Source organism: Malurus melanocephalus, unplaced genomic scaffold (assembly GCF_030028575.1).
Source record: "Malurus melanocephalus ecotype Western Australia unplaced genomic scaffold, MMel_1.1 scaffold_252, whole genome shotgun sequence".
Lineage (NCBI taxonomy): Eukaryota > Metazoa > Chordata > Aves > Passeriformes > Maluridae > Malurus > Malurus melanocephalus.
The window spans coordinates 740,717-759,129 of record NW_026623484.1 but is presented as its reverse complement, the minus strand read 5'-3'; the positions used below and the strand labels follow the sequence as shown (position 1 = coordinate 759,129).

Here is an 18,413-nt window from a genome sequence, read left to right as displayed (position 1 = left end):
TAGGCAGACAGTACTTAGAAACATTGAAATGACAGGGGAAGTTACTATAAAAGTAAAGAGTTCAAACCCCCCAAGCTATAGACATGGAACATATTTGTATCTCCCCATCAAGCCTTCCAGGAGGAGATCCAAACCAATGAATTGTTTGGAGACATGTTTTTGAAAGGAGATTAAATGGAAAGAATTTCCTAASCTTAGCTGAACAGAGCATCAGTGAGAGCACTGGTAGCCCAAGTCATGACCTAAGTTTATGTACATTATAACTAGCCACCACAGTATTAAAACCACCATAAAATGCTTTAAATTCCTTCATGGCTTATTCTGCTTTGSTGCAACATCCCTCAAGATCAAAATTAATCCTTGCTGAAGCTGTATCCTTGCCTTATTTTAATAAATAAAGCTTCATCACATGTCTGCAGCACAGCAGCCTGCAAGCCAAGAAGGTGGATGACTTACTGAAGGCCAAACTACCCAGCTCACCCCACCAGCTTGCTCTGGGCACAACAAACCAAGCAGCTGATTTTTTTTTTTTTCCCAGCGTGTTAAAAATAAATTGTTACCCACAGCTCTTACARTATGGTTAATGTTGAAGATCTTTCCCAAAACAAATTACATTTCTCACCTTTGACCTGCACCAGCCAGGCCAGCAGCACTGAGACTCAACTGGTCAGCTCTGTATGAGCCCACACCTCCAAGGACACATGCCCCTCCCAAAGGCTGCTCAGCAGTTCCTGATCCTTGGTATTTTTGAAGGGACTTCAATGCAGGTGTCTCTCCCCATGAGACAACTTTAGTTTTAGCAGCACCCCAAAGAGAACCCCTCCATAACAGATATTGAGTACCACAGCCACATTACCAATACCCACAGACACCCTGTTCCTGCCTCTGCCTAACAACTAAAGGGATYAATCCTCTTTTGCAGGAGGAAATGAGCAGAGAAGCAGAGGCCAGTGCTGGTGTACTATTCCAAATCAAACAATCTGCCTTTCAGTAAAAGGAAAACATTGTCTGTGCAGACACCACCCTCCTGTGTTCATCCTCCCAAATGTCACTCAGATCTGCTGGTACATTTTGAGAAAATGTGACAGCACATCAGTGTTTTCTAGGTATTTTGTGCAGATGGGGGAACAGAGGGGCAGATGGACACACTCCCCTTCCCCGAGGGTCCCATAGGACAATTCACAGATTGCACTGCTGATGCAGAAGAGTTTCRGTCACTATCAAGTCACGGAATTTCTCATTCACCGAGCTATCTGTCCATGGGAGAAAGCACCAGGAAAAAAAAATAGGACTTTATTCCGTTTTAGATAGTTTTTCATTATTGTCACCTCCTTAATCTCACAATGAAGTCCTGTTTTGTACATTTCTCTTCCAGCAAGTGACCCTGATTTCTCTTTTCACTGATGCATGGTTGGTATCAGAAAACGTGCCACAAGAAACGCTTACGATYCTGGGTGGGGAGGAAACAGAATGATGATCTCCAGTTAGTACACCCAATGGATCCCAGTTCCACTGAAGCCAAATGTTCCATCCATTCCAACAGGGCAACACAACCAACAGGGAACAGTGAGCACAAGAGAACAAAGCAGAAAAGCAGAAGGCTGGAGCTCAAAGACCACAAACAGATGGTGGCAAACAAGCAAACAAATGGATAAAAGGGAAACACAATCACAAACCACAGAAAATGGTTAAGTCTGTATAGTTAAACTCTCTTTCTATTTACCTACAGATTTCTTGAGACAGACAGATCTGAGACCACCCTCGTCACTGACAYGCTGCTAATGGAACGGACATTAAAATGACCTTCAAGTGACAACTTGCTAYAGGATAACCRTGACAAATGCAGCCAGATAGTCATCTCCACCTTGTYTGCAGACACGAGATGACATTCCATAATACACTTGTGTCAAAAGAAGGAAAATGCTGGATGGTCTTTTTAATGGRTTTGTCTGTAGYAAARGGACCCACTGGGGATCTAATTYACAGAGGGARGACTTGACAGAATGAGCTTAWGAGGGAGCTGTGTGTGYGTGTGCATGTGGGATGGGAAGGCTGCCTCAGGAAAGTGTATCCAATTCTGCTTTTACAGAAAAAACTCACCATATTCTCACAAAATTACAGAAACTTCTCTACAAATTGGTCATCTTGAACACTGCAATGTGAGAGACCAGACCAGTGAAAGGAGATGTGAGGAGGGTGACAGTTGTGTGAGGTGAGAAAAAGCAGAGTCCACAAAGCAGAAATAAAGCAGGGCAGGACAACTTTGAAAGGCCAGAGAAATGTTTCCATCATAAAAGAAACCATCAAAACCCTCGCCGAAATCTGCTAGGATCTGGCACAAAGAACCCACCAGCACCAGGGCAACCAATCCCAGGTCTTTGGGGTTATTAGAAAGGCTCCTAAATTTGTTTTCTTGCTGAACCTCCTCCTGGCTGGACCATTGCTGCTGGCTGAGCAGTCAAGCAGGAGGCTGGTGATGGAAGTTCATCTCCTGTGATATTTTCCCCACTGTATTTGCACTTGAGACCAGGATCCCTTTGAGACCACAATACTAGAAAAGGTAGGAGATACCAAACTGGCTCCAGAGCATGACAAAAACATTTCAAACACATTTATTCCAACCATAGACAYGTCGCTGTTTTATACTAATTGGGAGAGCATGGCCATTCTCCACCCCCTGAATTTCAGTATTTCGCAGCTGAGGTATTGCTTTCCCAAGTGGGCATTTAACACAAACAGGAATAACAGGAAAGAGGAGGTGCTGGGACAACTATGGAAAAAGGCTCGTAAATAAGTAACTCCCACTGGATTCCAACTGCTCAGCACCAGCACTGCCAGTGGCCAATACTTCCAAGGAGAATAATAATGAATATTATGAAAATGATAAATGAAATAAGGCCCTGCTAGAGCTAAAGTTCCCTACTTTTCACCACTCTGTTTTAAACTTTGAGTCATCCAGAGGTTACATGGACCCCCAATATAAATCCAAGCAGCATTTCTTCTTTCAAAGCCCTCAGGCTCCATTTGTTAACCTAGAKCTTAATTCACTCTGTGGCAGACTCCTGCTCTTGCCAGGTAACCGCCCAGAAAGAAGAAAAACAGATGGACTGAGCCACTGSATTACATGCACACAAGTGAAAACACATTTAACAACTGCAACCAGATGCAAACTTAGTAAGCAAATTAATTTAAAAAAACYTCAACTGAACAGAAATCATTCATTACAGCCACGGAAAGATTATTTCTCTACTCAAGCATGTGCGTTGTGCCTCTTACAGAGAATGACATGTTTTGGAGAGTGGGGGAAATATCAGAAAATTTAAACACAAGCAACTTATCACAGTGCAAAAGYCTACATGAGACTGGATCAGGATGTCACCACAGGACCGAAGGGCACAAGAACAACAGTTGGCTGAAGTGACAGGAATGACCAAGATGGAAGAACACAACTCATTTCAGATACAGAAATGTTTAATGGTGTTAAAGTGCTACTTTAATGGGGACCATATGCTAACATTTAAACACAATTCCACTGCACTGCTAAATATGGTTGTCTTTATTTTTTTACTTTATTTTACCTCTTTTTACCAACCCTATCTAAAACAATAAAATAAAATCTAAAGGACTGAAATTAACAACCCATTCAAATCAGCAATAAGTTACGAATTTTATAAAGCAATTTTTTTCCTCTTTTTTTTTTCTTAGTAATGAGGGGTAATTAAATTACTTAAGGATATACAAAGTTTCAAACAATGCCATAGGTGAAGTCTCTATTAAGGTTTTTAAAACTTGGAAAACAAAATAATCCTGGCCATTAAAAAGACAAAAATAAAAAAGCAAAGCCCTCAAAGTGCAGGTTAGAATGCTTGTCTTGGAGAAAATTAGAAAACATTCGCTATAACAGCTCTTAACAGCACCTGCACAGATAAGATGGCAAGGCCCTTGGGAACAGGACGTGCAGTCAAAACGTTACATTAACATGAGAGACGTGCTGAGCTTAACTAGGTTAACTACTGAACTGGAACTTCAAAAGTCAGCAAAGGGAATGATTCTAAAAAAGAAAACTGAAGGAACCCCCACCAAACCTGGCCTCTTCCAGCTAGCACAGCCTTCATCCATTGTGTGCATGACAAAAAAAAGCATCTTTGCATTTCATTGGGTCAAGTGCTTCATCAAAACAGAGATCTTTTCATGGCATAAATTTATATAAAAGACATCTAAGGTTTCATATGGACAAGTCTAAAAAGACGCATCAGACTTGGGGTGTTTTCCCTCCCAACACATTTACAAATGTTTATCAAAAAATCGCTTCAAATAAAAAGGTCATAGTGGCTCAGTATCTGGGCATGACTGTCTGGTGTGTCACCTCTCGAGTGCTGGTTTCGTTCTGCCCTCAGCTGGCCGTGTCCCTGCGAGGGGCACACATCTACCGGGGACCTGCTGGCGCTGGCACAGCCCCGGGCGCGACAGCCCACCATGTGCTGGTAGATTACAAGTGTGTACCTCTCGCTTTAGCCACGCTTCAGAGGTACTCACTGTTTAAATGATGTCCAACAGAAAGCTGAGTTGAATGGTATTCTCCCCTGAACATCTCTCTTTGCTGCCCCTCTCCCTCTGGGCACAGAATGAGACCTTAATCATTATCGTCACTTATTCCTAGGCTACGTAAGCCTTTTTAGATTTCCTAGTACATTATGACAGCATTAGATTGTGATAAACTGTAGGATACAATCCTTTCAGGACCACAAAAGCTCTTCRGAAGGGCCTAAATTAGGTTGTTCAACCTGAATGCAGTGTAAGAAATTTTGACATTTCTCAGATCTTATGATAGAAAGAGAGGGATGAGTCTCTAGTATCCTCTTTCAAACAATTTCAAATAATTTCAAAACAAAGTTTTCATCACTAAGGTCTAGATCCAGGTCCCACAGAAACAAATGGATTTCACTGACTTCAAAGGGACTAGTGTTTGGTCTAAGTTTTTGCCAGCAGAAATTGGGATTGGTAACATGACCAAATGAACAAATGTGGGTTTCTGGGGAGGCTTCCTTTACCCAAAAAGCTTTATATACAGGTCTCTCCAGGCCTAGCTGTCAATATGTCAATTCTGAAAGAGGATACTGGCATCTAGGACCCAGTYTGATCACCCCAGTGAAATCATTCACCCTGCACTGTTGTCTCACTTGGTTCTAGGAAGCAAACGAGAGCTTGACACTGGCGCTGGAGTAACCCTCGTCACTCCCAATACTCTGCAAGCTGCTGTGATCATCAATGTCACTGATGCTGGTTGTGCTGATATTGTCCACTTCTCCATGGGAGAACTCTGTGCTTTCAACGTCCACTTCAATCTCTTCTAGAAAGGGAAACGAGAGAAATGCACACGGGTTAGCACCACACACCCAACTGCCCCCTTTACGCCAGCGAGCTCCYGGGACGCTCCCGACACAGGGAATGGAATGAAGCAGCTGCCTTACAGGAAGGCTTGCCATGTTCCCCCTGGAATGGGATGGGCTGTGGTCATGATTTATAAAAAGACACCAGTTTAGAGTTTTTTGTAGGGGTTTGGCAAAGGGGTTTCACTCCTCCACATGCTGGCCACATCATCAGCATAGGTGAGCCACTCCACACAATGAGCTYGCCCCACTAGCTCTTTCTTTGGAGCTCTAATAYCCCRGTGTTAGGAAAAAAAMCCMACAGATAACACTGAAWGCAAGAGAGAAAATGGACCATGAAGTTACCCCTAAACATGCTGCTTCTTTGACATTATACTGCCATAGCCAAGACCACACACAATTGCAATGCATTACCATGGGAATCTGGGTTACTCTCACACATTTTGGATGTGTGGATTTTGGAACAGATATTTTGTTTTTGAAAAAGACTTAAAAAGCAAAGATCTAATTAACTAGGTATGTTGGTTCCCATATTGCTAAGGAATTTTCCAAAGRATTTTTGTTTTAAACTACAGATTCACACCCAAACTATGCAGCATCTTTTGGTCTATCAAACCAAGAAAATATCAAACCATCTATTGTGCCTAATGTTCTCTCCACTGCAGGGATATTTAAAAAGATAAAGTTATCTGAATTCAGTTACCATTCTGATATTTATTTCTAGCCAGTTTTGACTGAGGATATGAACTCTATGGGACGTTTGGGGGCAAAAAGGTAGTGGGGGCAGGGGGTAGGTGTGTGAAGCAACTGCTCCATTCCCATTTATATCTTCTTACATTTTCCTCCTTGTGTTGCCAAGAGATTCAGTAGACCAAAAAACACAATAGGTATCTCTACTTTACCATCACTTTCAATGCCACAGAAATGAGCTTAAGTTGACAGCAACGATTATTCTTCCGGACTTAGAACTCATGCAAAATATTAAACTCTCCACATCTATGTGTGTCTATGTGCTTGTGTGTGAGTACAATCAAAAACCTAAACATCAAAAGCCATAAGGAGGGGAAGCTGAAAGATAAGAAATGGATGAATCTCATACTCTCACTTCAGAGGCCTGGGAATTCTATGCTGGTTCAGCAACACTCACCTCGCTCCGAGTCTGAGTGATCCGAGGAAATGGTAGATCCAATGCTGTCCATTCGTATTCGCTCTATCTCCTGAGGACCCTGTAGTTGTTCCAGTCTTCTCTTTAGGAATCTTTGTTCTCGTTCCAGATTCTCAAGCTGGTGCTGGCTTCTCCTCTCAGCCTCTTCAAGTTTCTGACATGATCAAATATAACTCAATAATTAGTTTCATCCTTTTTTCCTTCCCTCCACCTCACCAGCCCTGCCATCTGCCTTGCTTAGACCTTCCCAGGTATCAGAAGGATTTAAACTGCAAGTGCCCTGAACCAAGCTGCCTCACAGCCTCTRAGCACAATGCCATCTCCCCACATCTTTCCACCTCTCAGGTCCTGAYAAATCATACCCATTAGAACAAATAGTCTCCGAGGACAGAGCCTCTCCAGGGAAACGCTGTGAATTGCAGCAGTTTGTGGGTCATTCCAGCCGGGATTGGACACCTGCATTACCGCCTCTGCCCACGTAGGGGCCTCAATCCCCTGAACCAAACCACTCCAGGGTCTGCTACKATCTGCTCCAACATAAAAACCTGCCCTGGTAGTTCTGTGTTCCTTACTGCATGGTTTAGAAGGATTTCTCAGAAACAGTTTTCTATTCAGYGAGTGATTTACATAACCTACTACAGATTTCTTTGATCACAGCTGGGAAATCTACCAGGGCACTGTTCTTTGTTTCCTAGGACAAGCACATTGCATAAGGAGGAGTCATTTCAGGCGAACTCTGTCCCTTTGGCAGCACTTTTCCTCCCTCATCACCCATCTTCCCTCTCTATATCCTGACTTGCAACAAAGTATTTCAGCCTCTCCCAGATACGGACAATGCTGTATTTTMCTTTTATGTTTCACTTTGCCAAAAGTGAAGCTGGAAGAGCACYGGACTAACTGGAAGGTTCACACATGGAACTTAAGCAAGCCAACCCTGTCTCACACTTGTGGTTTGTGCTAATGCTTTGGCAGTGGAAACTCACTAGTACATCAGAAAAAAACGGCATTTCCTATCAAAATGCAGTCATTCAACAGTAGGTATGCTTTCCTTTAAACAGATGCAGCTGTCAACCAACAATCACAATACAGAACAACATACTTGTTCTCAAATCCATCATCTTCATAGTTAAGGAGTTCACTAYGGACTCTTCCAACAATGTGGCTTGTAGCAATGACAAATGGTTAACCAAGGGAGCAAGGCTAGCTTGCTCTTTTTTACGGGGTTTTTTTTTTGTACGGGGTTTTTTTTTTTAACTAGAGTTAGCTCTAGGCAGCAAGAATGAGCAACTAAATTGTACTTCCCAAGTGCTCTTACCTTGATATGTGCTTTGGCTTTGTTGAGCAGCCCAAGCGTGGTGTGCCGGGTGCAGTCTGGTCCGAGCGGTATCAGAACTTTTAAGCGTTCTAAACACAGGCGGAGATGAGCTCGGCTGCAAGGGAAGAACAGGACGATCAGAGCAATGCTTTCTGCAAGGAAATGTCATTTCTTTCACTACTGCCTCCCTACAAGGCAGTTTTTAGGTTTCCCTGTTTCCGTGCATCACAAGATTCCCCTCAGGTACCAGGACACACTGCGGCTGAACTATTTACACTTCAAACATCAGCTGCTCACCAATACTTGCATTATCGCTAACCTCTGACAGACACTGTTTATTTCCCTGCTGTCTGAACTGATAATCTGACTCATCTGGATGACCTCTGTGCAGGGGCAAAGGCACACAGGAAAATGGTACAAGTATCTCATGGGTTTCCATGCTCTCTGAGCTATTTGCTGTCTGTTTTGCTGAGAAGAACTTTTGTGAAAGCTGTTTTGAACAACTGTTACCCACGGCAGGCTCGTTCACTGTTGGCTCAGGGACATTTGCTATGACTGACCTGAACACTTTGTTTTTGCATGAAATTAAGATCATTAGTGAGCAAAATGGTTAGTTCAAAACACTGAAACAATCCCTGCTGTCAATTAAAGGAGCTAGAGGGATAGTAGTTACCAAGAGCTGCACTCTTACTCCTTCCTGGGCCCAGGTCTGAAATGCTRCTAGGGGTGCAAGGTCTGTAGGAATGAGAGAACCCAAGACCTTCCCCCRGGCAGACTTCTGACCTTGGCTCACATCTACAAAGACAGGCTCCAGCACAACAGCACTGCTGGTGAGATGAACCATTTTCTGCAGAATATGGCAACATGCTCTGGGGTAAATGGTTCAGGCAGCRGTGCAAAGCACATTGTCCTCAGGCTGCAGAGGCAAACTGTTCCCACTGTCTCCTCTTCTGGAGCACGTATGCAGGGACAAACAGCAGATTTATGGAAAACTATCGAGTGTGGGTTGCCTTTTTCCCCTCCCTCTCTCTTTCCCAGACATTAATGATTTATGTCCRAAGTTGTCATCCCAATCAATAACACAATGACATCAGCTTTACCATTCACATGCAAGAAACACCAGTGCAAAAGAGTCCTGAAAGCCTATCCCAGCCCCTGCTCATGCACAAAGAAACTGAATCTTAGCCTGATCCATCTCAATGCAGGGGAAARAAAAAAAAAAAAAAAAGAAAGAAAAAAAAGAGCATGGACAGTTCATTTCCATTTGTTTTTCAAATGCACTATTGCACCCAGTTTGAAAGGGGTGGGGGAGAGGAGTCTGTAATCAGGCAATTATGTCAGTGACAAGCAAGGATGATTAAGGGTGGAAGGGTCAGGGGTTTTGCTGATGAACTGTCAGCACAGAGGAGTGYTCACTGGCCGTGCTGTAGCTGTGAGCTCCTCACAGTTTCTACCATAAATCGCTTTACGAAGGGTCCATCATTCTGTCTCAATAAGAATCACAGGGCTGCATATGACCAGCAAGGGCCTTGAAGAAAATGTGTTTTCCATTAAACATTAACAAATAGAGGAGTAAGGAAAGGGAAATCATAATCCAAAAATCAAACAGAAAGAACAGTAGTCACATCAATCTCATCTCTCACTTCTCAGTTTGCTCTAAGGCAAACACTACTGTCATTAAACCAGTATGGCTGACATGGGATTTTTTCTAYCTGGAAACCGATTTTCAACACAGAGCTTGGGCAGAAGTTGTGTCCACCCACTACAGGTGATTGCCCTGTGCCCCATGATGACCCTTRGGGCAAGCAATGAAAATGTACTGCGGGTTCACACTGCCACTACAGTTTGTGTCCTCCCTCAGGAGGCTGGATGCTGACTTCTTACAGAGCAATGAGGAGGGATCTTGTGATCAAAGACATTCTGGGTTTTGAAACCCATTTTTGGATATGCCACAAACCTCTTGAATGGCCACACAGGCAAGTCACTGAGTCAGAGATGTCAGAGCACAGCCATCAAGCTGCAGCACAGAGCAGCACRTGTCCCCTCACAGCACAAATACAAGCTCCAGCCACACACTTCACCTACAGAGAGGCCCCATATAAAAACAGAGCTCGAGAAGAGCTCAGATCTGGGGGCTCTACGGAAGACCAGACTGCTACGAAGCTTCTACTATAAAGACATGCCAYAGACCTGGTGGCAGTTCCCAGCCCATGGTGAAAACCAAATAATCTGTGTAACAGGAAAAAAAAGTTTGGGGAATCAACATCTAACCAGTGGCACAGGTATCACAGTCTCTGCACGCAGAGAGAAACGGACAACACAGCTACAGCCTAAGCTTTGGGCTGATGCTCAGCACTGTGTTTTATCAGAAACTGGGAAGGTGCCRCACCAGGAACTGCAGTTCCTGGAACCAGTGATCAGCTTCGGACAGGAGCAAGCACTGGCTGCATTGCTGAGACAACAATCAGAAGGGCGGCACTGATCTGCCATATCAAAAGCTGGGCTATGTGCAGACTGAACAAGATCAACCCTTTTAAGCACCTGAAAGCTACAGGTAAAGGTTCAGCCATGTAATAAAACCCTGAACTTGAAAAACTTGCCATTGTGCCCCAGGACCCCAAGGTGGACTGCAGAAGATTACTGCTTGTCCTAAGCTCATGCAGACCMTTTTCAGAGAAGCCACTCCTGCCCGTGGCTCCACTGGCCAAAGGGTGATGGCCTGTGCCAGCACAGCAGGCATCAGGAGGGGACACCTTCCGGGGATACAGGTGTGGTATGTGCTGRTAAGCTCACAGTGGCATATAGCACAAGTCAGGCTGCAAGCACACTGCAGGGGCAGGTGGTGTTGGCTGACCAGAGGGCAGGTTTGGAAGAGGTTTGACCAAAGCAATTGTTTTTGTGCTGCTGTTGGATTTACCTCCTATTCTGCACTCAAGCTGAGCCACAGTGGGATAGGAAAGAGCAACCAAGCCTACAAACTGTCCTGGCATGTGAGCACATCACTTTCAACCTCCCCAGCTGCTTCCCTTACGCAGTGTTCCAACACCTTCCTTACCATTTTATTTTTAAAATATAACCCGATTACAGTCCCTGACCTCTCTTAACTTCCAACAGCCCCAGTGGACCAGGATGGGTTCTTAAACCACAGAGTACACACTGGAGGTCTCACACACTGATAGGTGCATCTGAAATAAAACTCCAGAGTCCTGGAGGAGGTGGAGTCCCTGTTCAGTGGCCTAGACATGGCACTGAGGGCTACAGTCTAGCTGACAAAGTGGYGGTTGGTCAAAAGTTGAACTCGATGGTCTTGAAGGTGTTTTTCATCCTAAATGAGTTTGTGATTATTTGAAAAGCGTCACGAAAGCTTAGCTAAAAGACCATTTCAGAAAGAAAGCAACTGCAAACCCATTAATCTTTCTTATCAAGTCCTGGAGCTGTCCTGGGCAGCTGTAATTCCACAGGTCATGCCACCATGTGTCTTTTCCCCTTGTTTACCTGGACTTTGTTGCAACCTGGCTTTGACAATGCTGCAGGCTCTTGTATTCAATGAAAATACCAGCATTGTGCAGCCTCCAGACAGAGCCAGACGGCTTTCCATGTAAACCACTGGATTATGCCAATATTTGACGCATCTGCCAATATCTGGAAAAACAAGTCTAAAAGCCCATATTGTTATATAACAGAGAAACAAGGCGGGCTTGGTGCRAAGAGCTGCTGCCTCTCGCTGCTTCGATCCTGAGGAAGACAGAGGATGACAGAAGGAGAATTCCAGTTTCAGCAGAGCCCGAAGCTTTTGCATGCTAGCTGCAGGGGAGATGGGAGAAGCTGGAGTACTTCCTCCTACCTAAGTGGGCTTGGAAAAAATCAGGCTCTCACAGCAGCATCCTAAGCACATTGTAGCTGCCTGATGTGCTGAAGAAGAAACCTGTGAAGGATGTGGAAGAAGGGGGCTCTGCAGTTTCCCAAAGGAACAGCCTCTTCCTGCTCAGCTTARTAAGAGGGAAAACTTCTGCTTGAGATTCCCATGTTGGGGGGCATCAGGATGGCCAAAAAAGCACCTAAGAGGCTTCACAAAACTAGAGCCGAACACAAGCCCTGTCTTGAAGGGCTGAGGATCACCTCTTGTTCTGTTTCACTCAAGGCTAGGACAGAGCCCCTCTGCTGCTTCTCCTTCTTCTCCTGTGTGGGGCCAGAAGGAGACCAGAATCAAGTTCCTGTGGGATGTGGAGGGCAAGCAGAGCAAGGATGCCCTCTCTTCTCTGCCAGGAGCTGCAGTGGGACAGGAGCCTGAAGTAGAAAAMGGATGAGACAGCCCAGCAGCACCATAGCCCTGCCAGTAGATTCACAACTAACTGTAGATGGGCGTACGTGGAGCAAGGGAGTGCTGGCCCTTGAAAYGGCAGCCCCACTGCTGCCCACTGGGCACCCGCTGCTCTCCCTGCTTTCCCTTTGTGCCTCTGCTAAAGCTTGTCACCGTATTTGGATTATCTGACTGTATTTGGATTATCTACTTCTACCCCCAGCTCCCCTACAAAGCCCTCTGTCCTGAGCTTCTATCAGAGGGGAGCCTGGCTCTTGCTCTGTGCAGCCCCCCCTTGCACTTGGCTCTGCCTGGCTGCAGAGGGCTGTAATTTCACAGCCTGCTCTCCTCTCTGGCTCCCAATGACATCACCCACTCTGATTATATAAAGCACAGGGAGGAAGCCTTTATTTATGCGTGCTTTTTGCTCACAGCTTCAGCTGTCTCAGTGTACAACACACACGCAAATCCCACTGCAGGAACTGGGTTCTCTTTTTGCCTGAATCAAAACTGCACTGCAGAAAAAGGTGTGGGTGAAAAAAAAAAAGTCCCCTTTTCCTTCCCCCACACCTCTGAGTACATTTTTGAGGAGTTTGGGTAGGAATCARCCTAGCACAACACTGCACCACAGCAAGCTGGGCACAAAGCCACCAGCTTCCTCCCTGCCTGGGAAGTCCCCAGAGAGYTGAGGGACCTGTGCTGGCAGCTCTTGTTTCTGCTGGTCACAAAGTGGCTACACAGAGGCTGGAAACCTAGCCCTGCAATGCCTGAGGGGGTCCCTGCAAGAGCCAGCCTAGGGCTGTAAGGCCACTGTCAGCTTCCCTCCCTGGACCCTGGYGGGCTCAGCCAAGCCCCTGTGCAGCCCCTGACAAGCACATGACCCCCCACCACCYACTCCATCCTCCTCTGGTGAATGCTGCAGAAATGCCTGCAGACACGAGCCATCCCTGAATGTTAACACTGCCSGAGAAACTGCGTTTTTGCTAGACGYGTTTTGGGATTTGTGTGGGGCTCTTGCCAACTACCACCATGGGCAGAAGTGATGGAAACTGAGAAAAGAAACTTTTTTTCCTGAGGAGTCAGGCAAACACAYGCGCACACTCAGCTCTGGGGCAGCAGGTTTACCAGACTCAGCAATATCCCCTCGTCAGACACTGCTGAGACTTTGCTGAATCAAGGCCTGAACATCTGCAAAACTCACACACGCACAGACACTAACACACACGCACACACACGCACACACACACACACGCACACACACGCACACACACACACATTCTCTCTTCCCATCTTTAAAAGATCAAGCCTCCCTCCCAGGAGGAAATGACCAACTCGCCTCCAGCGGCAGTTCAAAATGCTGAATTCTTAATTTTGTATGTTGAGAGAAGGGAGCATCTGAGGGAAAAGAAAAGCATTTCCCAGATATTTTTGTACCATGCCTCCAGGTCTATAAGGCTTGAATTCAACAGTGGATTTAAGCATGTGCTCAACATTASGAATATGCTCAAGTTCCACTGAGGCTAAATCAGACACTTGATCTCTGGGAGATGTTAAAAAAAAAAACCAGAACCAAACCAAAAGAAGTACCAAAAGAACCAGTAGAAGGAAGATCCTAACATGGAGAAGGACATCATCGTATGTCTCCTCTTCCCTCTAAGCCATTTCAAAGTCAAATCCAATTTAACCCTGAAATTAGAAACCACCAACTTTGTTTGGATTTCAGAGTTTAACAGATTGCCTAAAAAATTCAGGAGGGATCACTGGTTAAAGAAAGCAATTCCTGGAGAAACACATGTGACCCCCACATCAATAATTCACTGTACAAGAATGATTTTGAGATAAAAGTAATGAGAAACACATGCAAAAACCACAGGGCAGGGAAAATATGGTTTCCTTCTAAAAGCRATTCACAGGTCAGAGGCTGTTTATCTCCAACAGCCATCACACGACTTGATGTTTTTTCCTTACTCTTGTCCCTGACCCCCAGCCCAGCYCTCCCCTCCCCTCCCTCCAAGGGAGCTTGTCTTCAGCGAGGGCAGAGGTTTTTCCAAGCACCTGGCTGCAGGCTGGRGGCGGGCAGGAGCGGGGCTGAGCCCCCCTGTCTGTGCTGCAGCGCGTTATGCAACCGCTGCGAGCCCTCCAGCCACGCAAGAACGCTGCGGTGGAGCCTGGCCAGCCTGCAATAAACACACTCACACCCGCTCACCGCCATTCCACAGGGCAGCACACACCAGACACATGGTTCAGAAGGAAATCTGGCTCASAAGTACACGGCTGAAAGTTAATATTCCCCACCTGAGCTGTGAAATCACTCAGAACAAGCCTTGCTTTCAGATTTTAAATGAGGTCTCTTCTCATGATTATTTTTCTGCATTTAATCCCAATTGGAAGAGAATACTTGCTCATCTGACTCTGTTTCCAGTCAAATTCTACCGATGGCTCCCAGGCATGTAGGGGTATTTGTACTCCAAATGTTAATAAAATGTGCCATGAAAATGAATTGAAAAAATCCTTCATATATTTAGATTTTTAAATRTAGAGATCTACCATTTAAAATAAACAAAGAAATGAAAATTTAAGAATGACARTAAAAAGACCTGACAACATATATACAACATAGGAATTCAAAGGATCAAAAACAGTCTGTGGGCAACATTTTCAGCCTCATCTTAACCATGTCAGGTCTGTCTTCAAAAGTTAGAGGGGAACATGCACCCAACTTGTATTCTCAAATCAAGGGCAAAGGAAAAACAAACCACAAGTGATGAGATCTGTAACCTAACAACAGCAAGAACAATAATAGAAATAATAATAAAAAACGACCCCAAGGCAATGCAGTTTTTCAAAGTCACACAAATSAATGTATCTCTGCCTGGTGACAAGCCACGTACTAGGCAGATAAGGGGTGGCACAGTGCATAAGAAAGCAGCATCATGATTCAAGCCTGTAAGTGGAAACAAACTACAAACAGCAATGTACTGATGTACTCCATAGCAGTGTTTTGTCCAAAGGCCACCTCAGTGACAAAACCAAAACCAGGTACACTGGGAAAGGGAGCAACTTGTCAAACTGAAATAAACAGGAAAAAATGGGCAAATTTGCAGCACATAGGCCCTTCTCCACACCTGAAACAGAAACTGCAAGTCTTAAAGTAAGCATAAAGCAAGGGTTTTACCTGAAAATGTACTGCCCACACTCTCCACTGTACACTTTGAAGGAGGCTGTCCTACAAACCTGGCCCTGAGTTTTGAGACTGTTCCTGAGCCCTGTGTGGCCTTGCATTGCAGCATGAGCATATGGCCAAGTGCACCCTACAGTCACACAGAAATTACTTCTACCCCCAACTCTTCTAGATAGGAAGACTCATCACTAATGTCAACTTTGGAAGAGCTTCARGTTCTTGGCAAACAGAAGCTGCAAGACCAACAAACCTTGTGCCAAGTGATGTGGTGCCACCACTGGTCCATTACAAYGTGGATCTTTCCAGCCTATTACTGCAGTCTGGAGTAAGATATGCTCTCTCCACCTCTCTGTATCACACACCTGTCAAAATCTCTGCCTCTCCTGAGATCCTTCTGGATGTAAAACCGAGTATTGTTGAGAGGGCTCTCCTAATTATGTTATGATTTTGAAGGCAAATTAATTACTTCAAGGTTTTCAAAAATCAAAAAGCCAAGGAAAGGAATGGAGGGGGGGATATCAGGCAGCCTCCAATCCTTTGGTGAAATATGAGTGATCTGGCTGAAAGATTTGGATTTCCTGCAGGACAGGTATGTATTGGGCTACACTATAGAGTGGTGACAGACAGTTTTGGCTGTGTCTCCCAGTGGCTGATCAGTCTGTCCACTGTGCAGATGTTCAATGCAAATCACACTGTTCAGTAGGMGCAGCAGTTGGCCCACATACACTTTGAGTTACATGGACACATGCTGGCCCACATGTGAGACAGCATACACTTGCAGGATTCAAAGCCACAGCACTGCAGACACAGCTTTGAACAGGACACTTCTGAAAACTTGGGAGTCCCACCCTCGCCTCAGAGAGCACTTTAGGGAGCAGAATTGCTCTCATCTCACACTGAGTCTATTACCTTCCTTTTCACTCTGTTCTCTGACAGCACTGTTTGCTCTGCTCTGCTATCACTAGCTGCCATCCTTCAGCCTGTCCAGCCTTTGTTTTTGTCCTCTTCTCGGACTGTSTCCTGGATTGGAAACTCTTCAGAACAAGTATAGAGCTGCCAAATCCACAGACATTGAAACAGGTTCCTGTGACTGCAATCAAAATTCCTACATCAAGCAGATCCCAAATAATTATACTAAAGCAACACTGYGATTCTGAAGCTGAAGTGATRAAACCAGGATTAATTTTATTCACAGCATAACTTCTGKGCCTTTGGGTCCCATTTGTTGCACRTCCTGAGGTTTTCCCCTTTGAACTATAGGGSTAGAAKACAGAAGCTTCATTTAAATTAATAAAACAATTTTTTTAAAAAGAGACTAACTGCAATCTCATGACTTCCAAAACTAGAAAGGCAATGTCAAAAACTTGAATACTGATGCTCACMKTAATAAAAATTATGCCATTCTGGAAGGTGCCTCCTCCAGAATGAACTCACAGTTGCTCGGTAACATGACTGCTCATCCTTTCATAACCCCTTTGATCTTCAGAGGCACSAATGAGATAGGGCTCCTTCAACTCAGTAGAAAAAGATCAAATGCAACGGCTTGGGCTTCACAATGAGAAGGTGACGAGAGCAGCATAGGTGGCCATCTGCCCAGCAGAGGAACGCAGTCAATCAATGCCTGGCATTTTCTCTCACCCTTCCATTTTCACACAGATCTAGCATCGACCTCAGTCCCTGTCTGTCAGTCTCTCTTCCCTACTCCCAGCTCCTCTGTGCTGTTTCTTGAAAGCAATTTGGACAGTTGTTAAGAGATGTCAAATAGCAACAAATGCTCYRGAGCAGATTTYCCCCTGAATTTWTATATTGAGGATGTCCTATTATTGATCTTGGTYATTAATCAGGAAGTATTTTAATCCSTGGTGAATATAATTAACTGTATTTTACCATAGTACAAAAGACAATGTTATCAGCTAAACCCCTCTTAGGCTGAGCTACGCGTGCAACAACATGCTAAACCCCACAGGCCACGAATGCTCTACATCAAGTTCTCCTTCTGGCTTAAAAACACAGCCCAGGTACTGCCAGTATGGCCACATGCAGATACCTCCTGCACAAAATCATTTGCCATCAGCTGTTCGATCGTGCTGCCAACCATGCAGGTATTGCAATTTCCTGCCCTGGCCATAAGATAGAGTTACAGTCCTGCATTTGATTATTAGGGAACTTGCAAAGCAAGCTGTAAACATCAACACGCAACCCTGGCTGATTAATTATAAAGACCAGTCTAATAAAAACTCCATCTTTGTTAAAAGGTGGTTAAAAATAGACCTGCTCTTTAAATAGCCAGTGGTGTCCTGTGCCCTGGATCTCACTAATACCATTGTAATTATCCTTCCAGGGATACACAGTTGCTCACAGCAGCCAAGTCAGTGCAGTGTCCTCCTCCATGCTGCCAACATGCCTGCAAAGCAGCTGTGCCATTCATCACAAACCTGCCTCCTTGCAGAGGAGGCACTAACCTGCTTTGCTGCGACCTACGGATTTTCAGCTTTACTGCTGGAATTAGGTCACCAGCAAAGATAGCCAAGATTTTCCAAACTCTCCAGCTATTCTTGATTATTCTGTGTAGGTTTCCTGGCTAAACACCATGCCTTTGAAATGAAGAGGTATTTCAGACTCCTGCAAGGCTTCTGCAGTCAGACACTGAGAAGCAGTGATGCTCACTGCATAACCCTTAATGGCCTCTAAAACTGCCAGACAATGGGAAAGCTCTCCAGCTCAGATCTACTACCAACAGGTCCTTCCAGCCTCTCCAGAAGAAATCAAAGATGGTGCACACCAGAAAACAGATGACTTAGCTAGGCTCTGCAGAGACCCCCAAAGGCCCCGTGCCTGCACCTGAGCCTGGCAGAACCCAAGGTAGCAGCTTCCCAGCAGGCAGCTGAAGAGTAACCATGGACTGGTCTCCTGCCTACAGCARAAAAGCAACCAGGTCCACAGGGTGTCATAGCAATAAATGCACAGAGAATACCTCAAAACCTCTGCTTCTTTGCCATACTACTGAAAGAGACCTTGGACTTTGGTGCTTTCCAAATACAGTCAGGTTTCAAACTTGAACC

General features: G+C 44.9%; 1 protein-coding gene across 2 annotated transcripts in view; it reads right to left on the bottom strand.

Moving 5' to 3' along the window:
* Positions 1–3,545: 3,545 nt before the first annotated feature.
* MXI1 (MAX interactor 1, dimerization protein) overlaps positions 3,546–18,413 on the bottom strand; it is a 55,791-nt gene continuing 40,923 nt past the window's right edge. For both annotated transcript variants that reach the window (XM_057375560.1, XM_057375561.1), the window contains exons 4-6: positions 7,871–7,985; positions 6,538–6,709; positions 3,546–5,350 (exon numbers count right to left, since the gene is read on the bottom strand). In XM_057375560.1, the coding sequence (XP_057231543.1) occupies positions 5,187–5,350; positions 6,538–6,709; positions 7,871–7,985 (451 nt within the window). In that variant the 3' untranslated portion in view covers positions 3,546–5,186. The remainder of the gene's footprint in view (positions 5,351–6,537; positions 6,710–7,870; positions 7,986–18,413) is intronic.